This window comes from Grampus griseus, assembly GCF_964374135.1.
Source record: "Grampus griseus genome assembly, chromosome: 1".
NCBI lineage: Eukaryota > Metazoa > Chordata > Mammalia > Artiodactyla > Delphinidae > Grampus > Grampus griseus.
In genome coordinates, this window is record NC_139017.1 from 35,567,819 (window position 1) to 35,586,788 (window position 18,970).

At 38.3% G+C, this 18,970-nt stretch overlaps 1 protein-coding gene across 1 annotated transcript in view; it reads left to right on the top strand.

Moving 5' to 3' along the window:
- RGL1 (ral guanine nucleotide dissociation stimulator like 1) overlaps positions 1 to 18,970 on the top strand; it is a 132,023-nt gene that overhangs the window by 33,172 nt on the left and 79,881 nt on the right. Inside the window, exon 3 of the mRNA XM_082655042.1 lies at positions 6,034 to 6,242. Within this exon, the coding sequence (XP_082511168.1) occupies positions 6,034 to 6,242 (209 nt within the window). The remainder of the gene's footprint in view (positions 1 to 6,033; positions 6,243 to 18,970) is intronic.

Sequence of the window (18,970 nt, forward strand, 5' to 3'; positions counted from 1 at the left end):
GTTCAGAGGCATAATTTTCTATCTTCTGTGAGGTCAGAGGTCATGGTGACAACACACATGCCTTAACTGGAGTGGACACAGAAAGAGAAAAATGTTCTACCAGAATGAAGTCTCTCCTGAATTTGCCATTGGCATAATCTGAGGGGGACTTCTAGGCAGTGGTGTGCTGATAAATCAACTCTCCAGACCCAAAGCCCCGATTTGTAGCCAGTTTGCCAATTTCCATGGTGTAGATATTTCCACCATGACCAGATTCACAATACCAACATGATGTCATGGAACATAGGATTGAGGAATGTCTACAATCAGCTCTTGCAAGCGAGACGGGCTGGCTCCAGCATGCTGCTGGCTAGACCTCGGTATGTTTGTGTAATTAGGTGGAAGGTGCGTATGTTGGCATCTATATGAACCTGGCAGTGAAGATCACTCCTGGATTCTCTGTCCAGAAGTGCTACCACAGATCAGATGAGTGCAAATTGGCCCTATGTGCAGGTGCTTCTTCTGGTGCTTGCCATCTTTGCTCTTGGAACCCTCTTAATTTGGGTATTCTTCTAGATGCCATCCTCTGCCCTCTAGTCCTTTTTTCCTGTTCACTCTGCCTGGAGGGTGAAGCTGTTTTAATTGATGTGACTTCTATATATTTCCATCTTAGACCTATCCCCCAGCTTTTGGATTCTGACTGCCTGTTGGACGGTACCATTGGAAAATCCCAAAGATACTTCACATTTTAATTTTCTTTTTTCCCCCTTTTTTTGGCCATGCTGTGTGACACGTGGGATCCTAGTTCCCCGACCTGGGTTCGAACCAGTGCCCCCTGCAGTGGAAGTGCAGAGTCCTAACCATTGGACCGCCAGGGAATTCCCAAGTTTTACATGACTAAAGTGGAATTCAGTGCCTCTGCCTCACAAGAATCTGGCTTCTCTTTCTCAGTTTTCTTTCATGTGGGTGGTATCCTTATCTTTCCAGTCACTTTCAGATGCTGCCTCTATGTAGAGTCGCTCCTGGTTCTTCCATGGTATCTGCCTATCTGTCCACCATTTTACTCATATTGCGTCATAATGGTTTCTTTGTGTCTGTTTCCTCCTTCAGACTGAACATCCTGGGTGTCTGAACTGCATGCTCTTTACCTCTGTATCTCTACTGTCTCGCACAGTGCCTGGCACATAGTACCGTTTGGTTAATGTGTGCCTGAATAAGTAGATGAATAAATGAGAGATCCGTTCCGTACCCTTTGTATGCACTTAGCAGCGAATTGCCAGACTTAGGAAATAAAAATACAGGATGCCAGGTTCATTCGGAAATTCAGATAAACAACAAATCATTTTTCAGTATGAGTAGGTCCTAGATACTGCATGAGACATACTTACGCTCCCAAATTACTCATTTCTTATTTTTCTGAAATTAAAATTTAGCTGGGCATCCTAGCAACCCTAACCTAGCAAAAGAAGTTAGGTGACACCCAGAGTAGAAGTTCACACGATGCAGAAGCTCACACTGAGCTTGACGTCACATGCCTTAAGTTTCGTATAGACTATGCCTTACGTCTCTGAACGTCCCACGTGTAAATAGATCTCTATACTCAGATGCACTGGCCTCTCCATAACGTTCTGCTTTGTGCCATTACATACACATGTTTTTTCTTTGCATGGCAAGGACGTTTAATCTATACATATTTGGGCAATATGGACAAATGATCAGTTTGTGAGTCATCTCACAGCATTTCCTATACAGTGGTGGTTTCTTATTGTTTCTGGGTGGTGGTTACAGAGCATTTGAATAGATGTTACAAAATGGACCCTTGGTGTTCTGGGATGAGCGTACAGAGAGCAATGTGCTATTCTTAAAGTTCTGTAAAACCTTGGCTCTGGGATTTAGATTTTCTTAGGGAGTTATGTGTGACTGGAAGAGTGCTCACTATTTACGTTTCTGCTCAAGCCAGGCTGCCTGAAAACTGATGTACTGAAGATTAAGCATGGCTTGGAGAAGGACTTCATACTGTCTCCAGTCTAATGAGGTTGTTTACTTAACACGTTCCCTGTTAAAGTATCAGATGACTAAAGGATTATATTGATTGAAGACAATTTTTTTAAAATTAGAAACACTCAAGTTGTGAACAGTTTACATTTTAGAATGCGAAAGAGTATATTTCTCAATGACTGGAAACACGGTTGAAACATGGCACATTTCATCTCTCACATTCTCTTTCTCTTGTTCCCCTTATGTCAAAATTGGTAATTATGGAAATTCCATGGCTAGGACAGTTGGGCAGGGTTTTAGATATTTACCCCATAGGAGTCAGGCATGTTCTCTTAGGAAAAGCTGAATTCTAATGGCAGAAGGATTGGCCAAAAAAACAATTATGAAACATTCTTGTGGCCTCAGTATCATGATCTTGTCAGTAAAGCGATGGTCTCTGATTAAATCCAGATTGAGCTGTTTCCTGTTAGCGTGCTAACCCAGAGGGCATGCTCAGCTCTCCATGTCTTGCTCTCTAAGTCTGGGTTTTTAAACACTTGTCTGCCAAGGCTCTCCCCGCCGCCTCTCCCAACTATTCTTTTAAACTAGAATTTAAAGGTATTGAGATATTACAAACAAAAACAGACCCTAAAGTCTCTTAAGGGTCATGTAGCTATTGAATATTTTACTGCAAAAATGAAACTACAATTTTAGCTTCTCCATTCTAACCATAGGCGTGGTGTATTTTTGTGTGTTTCACTTTTGTATAATTTTATTTCAATTCCAGTAACAAGCAGATAATTACAGAATTTTTATTTCATAAAAATGTACTTTATCTGAATGTTGGTAAATTAAAACTCATCTTCGAAAATCTAGCCTTCCCCCTGCTATAGCAAAGAGATATTAGGGTACTTAGCAAATGTGCAGAAAATGAGAGTAAGCAAGTGCTCTGCCATCTTAAATTGCATTGTTAATTTTTGTGAGAATGACTTTAGGCATCAGAGCAATTCCTGTACTTCATTTTATGATATTGCCATTGATGCTCACCTGTTGCAATGAGAATGATTTTTTAAATCTAAATATTGCAGAATATTCTATTAGCCATTCTGTGAGCTCAATCATGGTTCTTCCTAATGTACAGATAAAAACACTGAGGAACAGAAACCATTAAAGGGACTTATGGGGATCAAGCATGCATGCTGAGATTTTTTTCAGAGTCAAAGGAGGAGTGAAGGGAGGCGACTGGGTTAAGGAGTAACATGATTCCATTCCCAAGGGAGAAACTTGGCTTCCTGCCAAATCTGCTTTCTGGCAGGAAAAGGGACCCACTTCATCAGGGTCTTTGACAAGCATTTTTCTCTGTGTTTGGATTTTTTGGCGACATCACTACTTAGGGAAAAATCAGTTCTTTTAAATAGTTATTACTTCTAATAAGCAAAGATTTAAAGTGGAATTTGCATTGTGAGTAAAATAAGAATCATCAAATTATAAAATGGGTGAGGGAACCCTGACATTGTCACAAGGTAAGGAAACTTGATTTAGGATTAGAGCTTGAATATCTGTAGAAACTGAGAAGCCATTCCTTTTGTTGTTGTTAACATTTGAAATTGAGGTATGTTTTTTAACTACTACTTTTTAATATTATCAGACTGATCATTATGTTGGCCAGATCTTTTGAGGTGACAAAGTAAAAAACACAAAATATCCCTAAATTTGGGTAGTAAGAAAGAGATCAAAGGAACATAGATTTTTGTTTTACATTAATTTTTATTGGAGTGTAGTTGCTTTACAAGGTTGTGTTAGTTTCTTGCTGTACAGCAAAGCGAATCAGTCATACGTATACATATATACACCTGTTTTTAGATTTCCTTCCCATTTAGGTCACCACAGAGCACTGAGTAGAGTTCCCTGTGCTATATAGTAGGTTCTCATTAGTTATCTATTTTGTACATGGTAGTGTATGTATGTCAGTCCCAATCTCCCAGTCATCCCATCCCCCTCTTTCCCACTTGGTAACCGTAAGTTTGGAACATAGATGTTCGAAGATAAAAATTAACATTTTATTTTATAGTGTCTTGATTTTTCTTTTTTTTAAGTAAAAAGTGGCATATGTGATTTAAGTTTGAAATGCGTCACAGTGACTTACTAAGCTAACATTTTCCAAAGTATGTTCATTCTGATGTTCTGCAAGATGCTGTGAGACTAAAGGGAAATCCATTAGAAAATGTCATATACCATATCCTTCTTTTGGAGTTTCATACCATGTTAACATGTTAAAAACTTTAAGAAATTCTACAACAAAGAAGTATACTGGACTTCGTTTAACTCTATAGTTTCCAAACTTGACTGCAGGACCTTTTGTTTTGGAACTAGCGTTTGTTTTACAGCACACACTTAGGACAACACTGTACCAAGTAATTAAGAACATAATTAGACTTTGAAACCATATATATTCTTCGTTTGTTGTTTCTAGTTAAAGTTAACTGAAGCTCCTGGAAGACAGATGGATACTATTAGGCCTATGCTAAAACTACATACAGTGGAATGATTGTAAGGCCATGATCTGAGTCAACAGGCCTAAGAGGCCTAAAGAAACATTTGGTATTTTGACTGAACCAGAACCCTTTCCTTGGTAAAGTAAAAGTATCTTTCAAAAATTAAATAAAGAAATCAAGTCATCCACCGCATATGCTGGAGTCTTAATATTAACTCCTGCTAGCAGTTAGCTGTGATGACATTAAGCTATTCTAAGCCCCTCCTAAAAGTGATGGCCTTGGCTTTGGTCTTACAGAAGGCAATCTTGCCTTTTAATTTCCTTCCAGTGGTTTAACTTTTGACAGGCCAGGTGAAGAAATAGCAAACATGTGACTTAATAAGCGCAATATCATCATTTAGAGGTTCGGTTCTCTTTTTTGCCCCTTTTCTTTAATTTTCACATGTCTGATGATTTCAATTTAGGAAAATCTGATATAAAACAATTCACACTTCAAATCCAGAGACATCGCCTGGTGATTGTTTGCATCACTTAGAATGATTATTTGCTTAGAAAAAGTTCCTCTCTGTAGGGCATCTTCCCCTATGCCTATGAAGGACAGGTTAAACTTTGAAAATCACGTCGCTGTATAATTTGTTAGGCACCGGTTTATTGTAGAATGTAAGGCACACCTGTATTTTTCTTCAGTTTATTTCACTTCCCTCATGCTCAGTTTTGAAGATTTACAGATATTATCACTAATCAGTTCTTTAGTATTATGGTTTATGTCTCCAAGGTGCAGTTATACCTACCAATACTATTCACAGTTTCATTCTCATGTGATAGCTACTTTTCAGAAGGAAACGTCTTCTCTTGTACATTGCAAGTCTCCAGGAGGCAGGGGTCACGCACCCACCTACCCTTTCCATTACTCGTCAGCGATTAGCCGAGGTCTGCTCCGTACAGACACTTCTCAGCCAACTCTGTTGATTGCCAGTGATACTGAATCAGAAAGTCTATGGCCTCCCATGAACTAAAGAACATCAGATTGCGGTCAGATCTCCCTAGATGTCTGTGGAGAACATATTCCTCCCATGGCTGATTTTTTCCAGCTATCAGCATGATGTCATCTGGCTCACACAAATCTAAAAATTTGACAATCAGCTCTCCAAAGTCAGCACGATCGGTTCCGGCAGGCCATTGTAGGAGCTGTCTTCGAGAGTGAGTTTGAAAACTTACCGTGGAACAGTACAAACGGAGTGATTGATAAAGATTTGCTAAACTTGATCCTGGGGGTCATAGAAAGCATTCTCGACAGAATATGCCAGCAACCTAGATCTTGATAGGGAAGTAAGTAGAAGCACATGTAATCTCTACGAAGTAATACCTCTGCTTCTAGAGAGGAAGGGAATGCACATACCACCCCTACGCGCCCCCGCTCGCCCATCCCGCTCTACTACACTCACAGGTGAGAGGATTGCCTTACCTGACTTTCCTGTAGGGAAATTAAGAGTAAGGGAAAACATGCTTCCACTACTTCAATGTTTTCAGTTTTACCTTAGGGAGTCATTCCTCCTGATCAAAATCATGAATTTATTGTACAGGTTGAAGGCGACCAGCTGCCTCCGGGGCATACAGTCAGTCAGTATGAGACGTGTAAGATCAGGACCATAAAAGCTGGCACGTTGGAGAAGCTCGTGGAGAACCTGCTGACAGCTTTTGGGGACAATGACTTTACCTACATCAGCATCTTCCTGTCAACGTACAGAGGTTTTGCCTCTACTAAAGAAGTGCTGGAGCTGCTGCTGGACAGGTAAGAATCTGAAGGGGTGTGAGAGGCGACAGAAAGGTCAGGCTGTTTGCAGAGTGAAGGCATGAGGTTCTGAATCGCCTGCACTTGGTATGCTGAGAGAGAGACGCGTGAGGAAGGGTTACCTGGAAGGAAGGACCTTTGGAACAAAGGGCATGGAGATTATTCAGGAGCTTCTTCATGGTCCATTTCTGGTAAAAATATCTCACAAAAACATCTATAAAAGAGTTAGGAGTGCCTATCATAAAGGTAGATTCAATTGTTTATAGAATTCAGTTATCATTTGCCACTCTAAAACTTTCTCCATGTTTTCATAATTTTCTAGCTTAGTCAATTAACCAGGAATCTTATTGGGTTGTTGTGAGAATTAAAAATGCTAAATGTACTATTAACAATCACCATGTATTGGCTGCTCTATGGGTATGCACAGACATATCGTCCTTGATCTATGTTGTTAAGTCATATGTTACATAGAATAAATAGAGCAGTGTGCATTATAATTCACACATTGATAATTGATAGCTGTATTTCCCCCCATTATTTTTGTTTTATTTATATAATTAAGCTTGATCTTTTTTTTTTTTTTTTTTTTTTTTTTTTGCGGTACGCGGACCTCTCACTGTTGCGGCCTCTCCCGTTGCGGAGCACAGGCTCCGGACGCGCAGGCTCAGTGGCCATGGCTCACGGGCCCAGCCGCTCCGCGGCATGTGGGATCTTCCCGGACCGGGGCACGAACCCGTGTCCCCTGTATCGGCAGGCAGACTCTCAACCACTGCACCACCAAGGAAGCCCTAAGCTTGATCTTTTAAAAATTATTATTAAATTGACTTGGTATTGGGAAGAAGAAAACTGTCAGCTAAACGATTGCTTTAGGATCTTGAGAGTCCTCATCCACATCCTTGTATTCTGGGGTTTCCTGCATAAGGAAGGAAGGAAGGAAGGAAGATAGGGTGTTCTGTTTGACTTAGTGAATATTGATTTTTAACTAGATTTTTTAAATTTTGAAAGTAATAGAGGCTCGTGTTAAAAATTCTTATACCATAGAAGGGTATAAAGAGAAACGTTAATGTTTTCTCATATTACTACTTTTTCCTAAATAACATTTATTAGGTTTTTTAAAATACGTGGAAGTAGGAAAAAAAAAATAGACACAGACTGTAACCTAATTAGGCAGGTAACACATATTAACATTTTAAAAATAGAAGTAATCCATGTATATAAAGTTCAAACAATTCAGAAAATTATGAAAAAAAAGTAAGAAATAAAAAGAAAACATTCCTATTTCCCCAAGTCCCATTTCCAGTCCCATTCTTCCTGGATAATAACTGTAAATTATTCCTTCTGTATTATTCCCAAGTTTTTCTGGGTGTATAGAAATGTGTGTTTATATATTTTTATTTATGTATGATATTTATCATATATATTTACGATAGAAATAGAAATCATAATACACAGTGTGTTCTGCACCTTCTTTTTTCCCTTATGTTTATCTTGGAGATGTTTTTACTCAGTAAGTTCTTCAACATGTGTAAAGGGCTTAGAACAGCGGCTGGCATAGTGAAAGCTCAAGAAATGTAAGTTATTGTTATTTTAAAGTCAGCACATATAGATAGATTTACTATATTCTTTTTAGTGGCTTTACAGTACTTATTGAATGGAATATTCTATGGATGGACAGTTAAGCTCTCTCCAGTTTAATTTGTTTTTAAACAATGTTGCAAAGAGTGTCTTTGAGTATATATTTTCTAAGTATTTGTTGAGAACTCTATAGGATAATTTCATAGAAGAGCAACTGATGGGTCAAAACTTATAAGCATTTTAAAATGTGAAAGATGTTGCTAGACTGCCCTCCAGAAAGCTGTACCAACCACTCTCCTGTCCATAGAAAATGAGAGTGTCCCTTTGCTTTCCCTACACTCTTGCCAGCTGTATTTTCATGTCTGCAATTGAAACCATCTCTGCTATCATCTGTCCATTGAAAAGTAGCTCATTGTTTTTATATTTATGTTTCTTACATTTATGAGTGAGGTATAGCATGTTTTAAAATACTTATTGGTCATTTGTGTTTTTTGTGCACTCTCTGTTCATATCTTTATTTTTATTTTGTTATCTAATTGTTGATCATCTAATTATAACTCTTTGTATATTATCAAAATTAGGTTTTTTTGCCTATCATATGTTGGAAATATTTTTTTCTAATTTGTCCCTTGGTTTTAAAAGTTGTTTACAAATATTCTTTTTTATGAAGACATTAAAAATTCTTTTTATGCAGTCATGTTTATCAGTCTTAAGAAAGGCCTTTAATAATCTAATTCTGTTATGATGTGAATAAGGTTATTGATAACAGTGAGTTTTTCTCAAGATATTTTCCTCATAGATGCATATAGAGTGAAATCGTTTGGACCAATGGTTATTGATATGTTCAAATTCAGGAACATTCACAAAACGTCTATACTTTATTATGCAGTGATCCGGTTAAGATAACTCTGGACTTCGACATAGGTGGGAAGTTCTGTAGTTTTTTTTTCACATAGCAGTACTTAAAATATTAAGCCTGGAGTATAAACCTATGGGATTAGTGAGTCATTTCTTTCATAGTTTGTTTGCTTGTATAATACCTCACACCTATAAATAGAACCTGAAGAATTATATGAATTTTCTTTCCACTGTTTCATATTTATAAAAAGGATGCAGTATGCTAACTGTTGGCAGGCAGTATGAGGAAATAGGTCAACACATCAAAAACTCCTACAAGTTTTCTTTGGAATTGGTAACCTCTTCTGCTTATGGGGTAACTCCATTGATAATAGGCCACAGATGTCCATAGTCAGTAAAAGAGTACACGTGAATTCCAGCTGCTCATCATAAATAGTGGGCCTACACACAGGAACTAGAGTGTTTAGTCTGTGGCCCATGTACATCCAGCTTTTATTTGATGATTTAAAAACATCGGTTTGTTCTCCTATCACGGTGGGTAGACATTTTTGGATTGTTAAAATATTACTAGATGACAATTATTAAATGACAGAATCAACATGAATTCAAATTACATTTAATGTATAACTGAATGAAGAGTTAAGATATATCTTGAACTGTTTAGGTAGGCCAAGGCTTGACCTTGAATTTAATCTCATAGTCAGATCCTTTGATTCTGACATGAGTGGAATCAACACGTACTGAATGTCTATAAAATACCCAGTGCTCTGCAAGACACCATGTGGACGAAGCAGAAATTTGAGACTCGGTAAGTTCTCACCCTTGTGATGAATTTACTGTGAAGCTGCTGGTATTTAACCTCCAGGGGCCCTCACTTGCAGCACACTCTACGTAATTTATATTCATAATTTTATATTCTTTTTCTTAGAGAGGACCCCTCAGATTACCTATGCTGGCCCCACAAAACATGGATCCACCCTGACAACTTAATATTTTACTGCAGAAGATAATTACGTGCAGAAAACAAGTAGACAACTACTTAAAATGGTGTAATAGTGAAACTCTGACATGTTCTACAGAAGTTCAGAGAAATAAATCCCACTTATTATGCTTCCTCTGCAGAAATTTGGATTTGTCCATATATGTACAAACTTCATTATAAATATTTCTTCCCCATTCCATTTCCTACTCTCTCTTATATCCTATGGCCAAATGTTAATCTTTGATTTTAACCAGAATACAGATTCTGTGAAACACTCGGTTCTTAAATTGGTTGTCGGGGGTTTTAATGTCTGTAATTGGGAGGTAAGCAGTAAAGCTGCATGAACTTGCCTTTTCTGAAAATAAGCTAGATACTCTATTTTATTATTAGTAAATTGTGGTAGACTTGTTTTTGGGTCTCTGGTGTTCTGATGTTATTTTTAAAATGATTTCTCTTGGATTCTTAATAGTAGATTACTTATCCTTTGTGAAATTAACACCGAGAAGTTATTACGGGATGTGCTAATCCTAACCAGTCATGAATGAATTGAAGGCAGATGCTGTGGCATTTATTTCCCTCCAGAGAAAAGTATATTTGAAATCAAGCTTTGATTTTTCTTAAGACTTCCAATCGTGTGGCTTTTCTCATATGGAACTGTTTGCTTTCTGTGATTTAAAAATATTTTTAATAGTTCTTTTCATTTTGCTAATATGAGCCTTTGTGATTGACCAGTGGACAGTGGTTTGAAGTCATATATGGCTAATTCCTTGTGTTTGCTTTATCCCTTACTTGGGGGCGATCAGCAGTTAACAAGAAATCCTGTTTTCTGTGCTTCTCACTGTGGCTCAGAGTTAATTCTAGGGCTCATTGGCTTCCTTTTATCCTAAGAGAAAGTTTGAGTTGTGGTTTAGCTGTGTTGGGGCTTCGAGATTTTATTTTTTCTAACTTTAAACATACATTTCACTTAAAAATATATTCTTCCCACCATACCATTAAAAAAAAAAAAGAGTGAGGAAATTGGATACCACTGAAAATACCCAACCTCAAATGTAGGGAGAAACCTACTTCAGCTAGTGACCCTGACTGAGAACCATGAAGTGTCTATACAAATATCTAGATTTTTCTTCAGATAGCTGTCATATAAGCTACTTTTGGGCTCTTTGTTGGTCATTCTCTCTTTCTCTGATATCAGGAATGAGCAGAACTGCCAAGGACAAACGTAATGGGGTGAACAAAATCTCTAGAAACTTTTGCTAAGCCGCTAATGGCACTCAGGTCACAGTTTGGAAGGAACTGAGTAATAATCTGAATTGCCCCTTTATTTTGAGTGAAGTCTCCCAGTGCAGGACTTTTAGAGACTAAAGGTTGAAGCCATCCCATAAACACTATGCTTTTCAGACCAATCAGACTTGAATTTGCTTGCTTTAGGTCGTAGAGAGGAGACTGATTCAGTGGGTCTTTGAACTTATTTCTTATTCCCATGTTGGATTGCCATGCATTTTCACAGACTTTTATCTCATTTAGTTCATTTATCATTACCTGCATGTTTACAGATAAGAAAATTGAGGCTCAGAAACATTCAGTCAGTAAGAGGCAGAGTTGGAATTAAAACCTATCTCTTTCCGACTTGGAAGCTCTTTTCAAGCACACCAAATCACCTCCCATGTCATTTAAAGTGTCATTTAAGGGACTTCCCTGGTGGTCCAGTGGCTAAGGCTCCGTGCTACCAATGCAGGGTGCCCGGGTTCGATCCCTGGTCAGGGAACTCGATTCCACATGCAGCTAAGAGTTCATATGCGGCAACTAAACATCCCGCATGCCACAATGAAGATCCCATGTACTGCAGCTAAGACCCGGCGCAGCCAAATAAATAAATATTTTTTAAAAAGTCATTTAAAAATGTTACTTTAAAAAAATTAATTAAAGAGAGCATGGGCTCTAGGCACGCGGGCTTCAGTAGTTGTGGCACACGGGCTTGGTAGTTGTGGCACCCGGTCTCAGTAGTTGTGACTTGCGGGCTCTAGAGCGCAGGCTCAGTAGTTGTGGCGCAGGGGCTTAGTTGCTCTGCGGCATGTGGGATCGTCCTGGACCAGGGTTTGAACCCGTGTCCCCTGCATTGGCAGGCGGATTCTTAACCACTACGCCACCAGAGAAGCCCCCATGTTAGTGTTATTTTTAAAGAAAGGGATGACTTGGTTATCCCACTCAGCTATCCTTTTCTCTGATACCTCAACTGATTTTCCTTGGAAACTGGATTTCCTGAGGAATACTCCCTTCACACAGTTGTGAGCAGGTCATTTGAACATCAGTGCTCCTATTCATCCATCCATTGAAATGATATTTACCAGGTGTTTAATATCTACCATGTATTGTGCAAGGTGCTGTGCATATAATGGTAAACAGACTGGTCATGACTCCTGCCCTCTTCATGCTTAATGGCTGAGAGTAACATTAAATAAGCATACAAACAAATGTGTGTAATTGAAATCGATACAATCCTTGGGAGGTAAGAGCTAGGTTCTATGACAGAGACAATAAGAGAGGATTGCGTGGGGGAGGAGGATGTTATCAAAACAAAACTGGATGTTGGCCAGTGATATTAGATGGTTAGATAGGTCATGGGCCATCAAGGTCCCTGCTGGGTCCAAGGGTCTGGAGTGTTTCTGTTTGTTTGATGTACTCAGACCAAATCCCCTGACCTGAATGTACTACTTCCCAAAGAGAACTCTTCTTGGAGGGTGGGGAGATAGCCAGTGAAGAAGCTTGGGAGGATTTATGCAGATATATTACCACCATGGGGATAGTCATCTTAAATCCATATTTCATGACACCTGGAGTAGTAACACCATCATGTGTAAAAGCTGGTACACCACCAATAACCAGCAAGAATGGAGCTGCCCTTGCCAGTGAAGCCAGTTCCTCCACAGCAGAGAGAAAGCGATCAAATATAAAACTTGAAAACATTTTATTTATTTCCATAGATTTTGTCATAAGTGCCGAATATGCTTCCCCTTCCTTTCAGAGTCTGAAGATATTTTATGGGAAAAGCAGTTTTCCTGTCTTTGTTTTAGTCATGAGATTTATGCCTGAGGTATAGTGATAGTTAAGAGCATGGGCTTGGGAGTCAGAAAATGAATTTGATTCTGGTTTTGCACTTCTTACTTGCTCTGTGGCACTGGGCAGGTTGCTTTATCTTACTAGCTTCATTTTCTTATCTATAAAATGAGTGAAAAATAACCTAAGTTATAGGGCTATTATGAGGGTTAAGCTTGATAATATAAAATTCTTATTATAGTGGCTGGCAAATATTAAGTGCTTAAGAGATTACCATTACCTTGTTTTCCTTTCTTCGTGGCACTTATCACTATTTGAAAGTACCTTTCTTATTTTTTTAATAGAAATTTAAAAAAAATATTTATTTATTTATTTATTGGCTGTGTCGGGTCTTACTTGCGGCACAAGGGATCTTCATAGCAGCATGTGGGCTTCTCTCTAGTTGCAGTGCACTGGCTTCTCTCTAGTTGTGGCATGCGGGCTTAGTTGCCCCACAGCATGTGGGATCTTAGCTCCCTGATCAGGGCTCGAACTAGCATCCTCTGTATTGCAAGACGGATTCTTAACCACTGGACCACTAGGGAAATCCCTGAAAGTACCTTTCTTGTTTACCTTGCTTATTTCCTGATAGCTGCCCCTATGCAGAGACCATGTCTGTTTATTTCATTGCCGTAACCTTAGAGAGGAATGGTATCTGGCAGTAGATGCTTAGGAACTATTTGTCTAACAAATAAGTAATCACTATTATTCATGCCTATTATGAGCAGGTGCACTGGAAGATACAACAGTGAACATTACACAGCTTCTGCCTACATTTAGTGGGACAGACAAATAAATCTATAGACTCATACCGTTACTGTCAAGGCAGTTAGGGCTCAATGTGTGTTTTTAAAAAAATAGACTGTTTTCAGAATTACCATATGATCAGGCAATCCCACTCCTGGGCATATACCCTGACAAAACTATAATTCAAAAAGATACATGTACCCCTATGTTCATAGCAGCACTACTCACAATAGCTAAAACATGAAAACAACCTAAATGTCCAACAGATGAATGGATAAAAGAAAACAATGTGGTACATATATACAATGGAATACTACTCGGCCATAAAAAGGAACAAAATAATTCCATTTGCAGCAACAGGGATGCAGCTAGAGATTATCATACTAAGTGAAGTAAGTCAGAAAGAGAAAGACAAATGCCGTATGATATCACTTATATGTGGAATCTAAAATATGGCACAAATGAACCTGTCTACAAAACAGAAACAGACTCACAGACATAGAGATCAGACTTGTGGTTTCTGGGGGCGGGGAGGGAGAAGGATGGACTGGGAATTTGGAGTTGGTAGATGCAAACTATTACATTTAGAATGGATAAATGACAAGGTCCTACTGTATAGCCCAGGGAAATATATGCAATCTCCTGGGATAAACCATAATGGAAAAGAATATTAAAAAAAGAATGTAAGGGGCTTCCCTGGTGGCGCAGTGGTTGGGCGTCCGCCTGCCGATGCAGGGGACATGGGTTCGTGCCCCGGTCCGGGAAGATCCCACATGCCGCGGAGCGGCTGGGCCCGTGAGCCATGGCCGCTGAGCCTGCGCGTCCAGAGCCTGTGCTCCGCAACGGGAGAGGCCACAACAGTGAGAGGCCCACATACCGCAAAAAAAAAAAAAAAAAAAAAAAGAATGTAGGTATGTGTAAAACTGAATCACTTTGCTGTACAGCAGAGGTTGGCATAACATTGTAAATCAACTATAATTCAATTAAAAAATAGACTATTTTTAAGAGAAGTTTTAGGTTCACAACAAAATTAAGTGGAAAGTACAGAGACTTCCCATATAACTCCTGCACCCAATCATACCCCCACTATCAACATTCCCCCACCAGAATAGTACACTTATTATAATCATTGACACATTATTATCACCCAAAGTCCATAGTTTACATTAGGATTCACTCTTGGTGTTGTACATTCTATGGGTTTGGACAAACGTATAATGACATGTGTCCATCATCATAGTACCATACAGAATAGTCTTGCTTCACTAAAAATCCTCTGTGCTCTGCCTCTGCATCCCTCCCTACCCTACCCTAGTCCCTGTCAATCACTGATATTTTGACTGTCTCTATAGTTTTGCCTTTTCCAGAATGTTTTATTGTTGGAATCATACAGTATGTAGCCTTTTCAGAATGGCTTCTTTCACTTAGTAACATGCAGTTAAGGGTCCTTCATGTTTTTTCAAAGCTTGATAGCTCATTTCTTTTTAGTGCTGAATAACATTCCATTGTCTGAATGGACCATAGTTTATTTACCCACTCACCTACTGAAGAACATCTTGGCTGTGTCCAAGTTTTGGCAGTTATGAATAAAGGTGCTGTAAACATCCATGTGCAGGTTTTTGTGTAGACATACATTTTCAGCTCTTTTGGGTAAATACCAAGGAGCAAGAATTTTGGATCATATGGGAAAAGTATGTTTAGTTTTGTAAGAAATTGTTAAACTCTCTTCCAAAGTGGCTGTACCATTTTGTTTTCCCACCAGCAGTGAATGAGCGTTCCTGTTGCTCCACATCCTTGTGATCATTCGGTATTGTCAGTGTTTTGGATTTTTGGCTATTCTGGTTCGTTTGCCTCTCCGTATATACTTTAGAATCAGTTTGTCAAAATCCACAGAATAACTTGCTGGGATTTTGATTGTGATTGCATTGAATCTACAGATCAAATTGGGAAGAACTGACTTGACAATATTGAGTCTTCCTATCCATGAACATGGAGTCTCTCTCCCTTTATTTAGTTCTTCTTTGATATCTTTCATCAGAGTTCTGTAGTTTTCCTTATATAGATCTTGTGTATATATATATACATATATATATACACATATATATATATGTGTATATATATATATACTAGATTTATACCTAAATATTTTAATTTGGGGGGGAGGGTGCTGATGTAAAGGGTAATAGTTTTTTTAAAAAAATTTTATTGGGGTATAGTTGATTTACAGTGTTGTGTTAGTTTCAAGTGTACAGCAAAGTGAGCCAGTTATACATATACATATATCCACTCTTTTTTAGATTCTTTTCCCATATAGGCCATTACAGAGTATTGAGTAGAGTTCCCTATGTTATACAGTAGGTCCTAATTAGTTATCTATATATAGTAGTGTGTATGTGTCAATCCCAGTCTTCCAATTTATCCCTCCCCTGCCGCTTACCCCCCGCCCCCCTGTAACCATTAGTTTATTTTCTACATCTGTAACTCTATTTCTGTTTTGTAAATAAGTTCATTTGTAGCCTTTTTTTTTTTTAGATTCCACATACAAGTGATATCATATGATATTTGTCTTTCTCTGTCTGACTTACTTCACTCAGTATGATAATCTCTAGGTCGATCCGTGTTGCTGCAAATGAAGGGTAATATGTTTTTAATTTCAAATTCCACTTGTTTATTGCTGGTATATAGGAAAGTGATTGCATGTTAACCTTGTATTCTGCAATCTTACATACTAGTTCCAAAAGCTTTTGGTTGATTCTTTTGGATTTTCTATATAGACAATCATGTCATCTGTTATCTCTTCCTTCCCAATCTATTGATATATACCTTTTATTTCCTTTTCTTTTCTCTTTGCATCAGCAAAGACTTCCTGTGCAATGTTTAAAAGCAGTGTGAGAGGGGACATCCTTGCTTAGTGGGAAAGCTTTGCATTTCTCAGTGTTAAGTATGATGTTAGCTATATTTATGTAGATGTTATTTATCAAGTCAAGGAAATTTCTTACTATTCCTAGTCTGCTGAGAGTTTTATCATGAATGGATGTTGGATTTTGTCATATGCTGTTTCTCATCTATTGATATGATCATGTAATTTTTCTTCTTTAGCCTGTTGATATGGTGGATTACATTAACTGATTTTCAAATGTTGAACCACCTTTGCATACTTGGAATAAATCCCTCTTGGTTGTGCCTTGTTTGATTCAGTTTGCTAATATTTTAAGGATTGTTGCATCTGTGTTCATGAGAGATCTTGGTCCATAGTTTTCTTATAATGTCTTTGCCTGGTTTTGGTATTAGGGTAAAGCTGGCCTCATAGAATGAGTTATGTAGCAGTCCCTCTGATCCTGTCTTCTGGAAGAGCTTGTAGAGAATTGGTAAAGTTTCTTTATTAAATGTTTGGAAGAATTCATCAGTGAACCCCATCTGGATATGGTGCTTTCTGTTTTGGAAGGCTATTGATTATTGATTAAATTTCTTTAATAATACAGGTCTATTCTGATTGTCTATTTCTTCTTGTGTGAGTTTTATGTAGATATGAATTTCTGACCTATATCACTTTCCTACTCCTTGAAGAATTTCTTTTAATATTTCTTGCAAGGCAGGCCTACTGGCAACAAATTCCCTCAGTTTTTGATTGAGAAAGTCTTTATTTCTCTTTCACTTTTAAAGAGTAATTTTGCAGAGTAAAGAATTCTAGGTTGGTATTTTTTTTTCCTCTCAACACTTTAAATATTTCTTTTCTTGCTTTCTGAGGAGATGGCATATATAATTCTTATCTTTGCTCCTTTTTAGTTAAAGTTAAGGTTTGTTTTTTGCTCTGGCTTCTTTCAAGATTTTTTATTTATCTTTGATTTTCTGAAGTTCGAATATGTAGTGTTTTTGGCATTTATACTGCTTGGTGTTCTTTGAGCTTCCTGGATCTGTGTTTTGTGTCTGATGCTAATTTGGGGGAAATTCCCAGTCATTATTCCTTCAAATACTGCTTCTCTTCCATTCTCTTCCTTCTCCTTCTAGTGTTCCCATTACACATATGTTATGCCTTTTGTAGTTGTCCCATGGTACTTGGTATTCTGTTCTGGTTTTTTCTTTTCTCTCTCTCTCTTTCTTTTTTTTTTTTTAGTTTATTTGTTTGTCTGCTTGCTTTTCAGTTTTAGAACTATTTTCTTATCCTCAAGCTCAGAGATTCTTTCTTCAGCCATGCCCAGCCTATTAATGAGCCCCTAGAAGGCATTCTTCATTTCTGTTACAGTGTTTTTGATCTCTAACATTTCTTTTTGATTCTTCCTTAGAATGTCCATCTCTTTGCTTATATTATCCATCTGCTCTTATATGTTGTCTACTTTTCTGATTAAATTTCTTAGCGTGTTAATCGTGGTCTTTATAAATTTCTGGTCTAATAATTCTACCATTCCTGCTATATCTGACTCTTGTTCTGATGTTTCTTTAGTCTCTTCAAAATGTGCTTTTTTCCCTTTTAGCATGCCTTGTAATTTTTGAATAAAAGGTGGATATGATGTACCAGGTGGAAGGAAATGGCATTCAGTAACGTAGTTGTAATGTACGGGGGTGGGGGACAGGAAGGCATTCTGTAGTCCTGTGATTAGCTTTCAGTCTTCTGGTTAGCCTGTGCCCCTGGACTGTGAACTTCATCAGTGCTTCTCTGTTGTTTTTATTTCCTCCCTTAGGGAAAGGGTGGCTATAAGGGCCTGGAGACGGGTATTTCCTTTCCCCCATGTGGAAGGCTAGAGAAGACTAGAGTTAGGTATTTTCCTTACCCAAGGTAGGTGAAGCTCTGACAAAGCCCCAGCAGGTTAGACTCTGGTAAAATTTTTTGTCCTGAGGGCAGGTGTTGTTAAGAAGAACAGAGTGCTCTAGTGTATTTCAAAATGGTTCCTTTTCCCCTTCCCTTGCTGGAAGCATGAGGAGGTTTTTCTCCTATATTAACTATGATAACCTGGTCAAGTTCCTGGAGGTAAAACTCATAGAAATGTGGTGCTGTGTCTACGACTGGGTCCCCCTGGAGTTTTTATCCCTCAGACTTGTCCACACTAAGTCTGCAGCAATTCATCAATTACAGTTCAGCGTTTGTTTCCCATGGAGATTTCTGCTCTGCTCTCTTGTGGTTTTCTGTATCTGTCTGACGGTCTCTTCAGTTTTAGTGGGCACGGGTTTGCCTTGTGACCACACTTCTCTGATGGATCTAAGAAGAGTTGTTGATTTTCCAGCTTGTTCAGCTTTTCACGTGTTGTTAGGATGAAGTGGTGACTCCTAAGCTCCTTACGTGCTGGACTGGAAACTGGAAGTCCTCTTCTGCCCATTTTTTCATCAAGTTGTTCATTTTCTTATTGTTGAGTTTTAAGAGTTTTTGTACATTTTGGATAACAGTTCTTTATCAGTTATGCCTTTTGCAAATATTTTCTCCCTGTCTGTGGCTTATCTTATCAGTTTCTCGATTGAATGTGTACTTAAGAACCCCCCC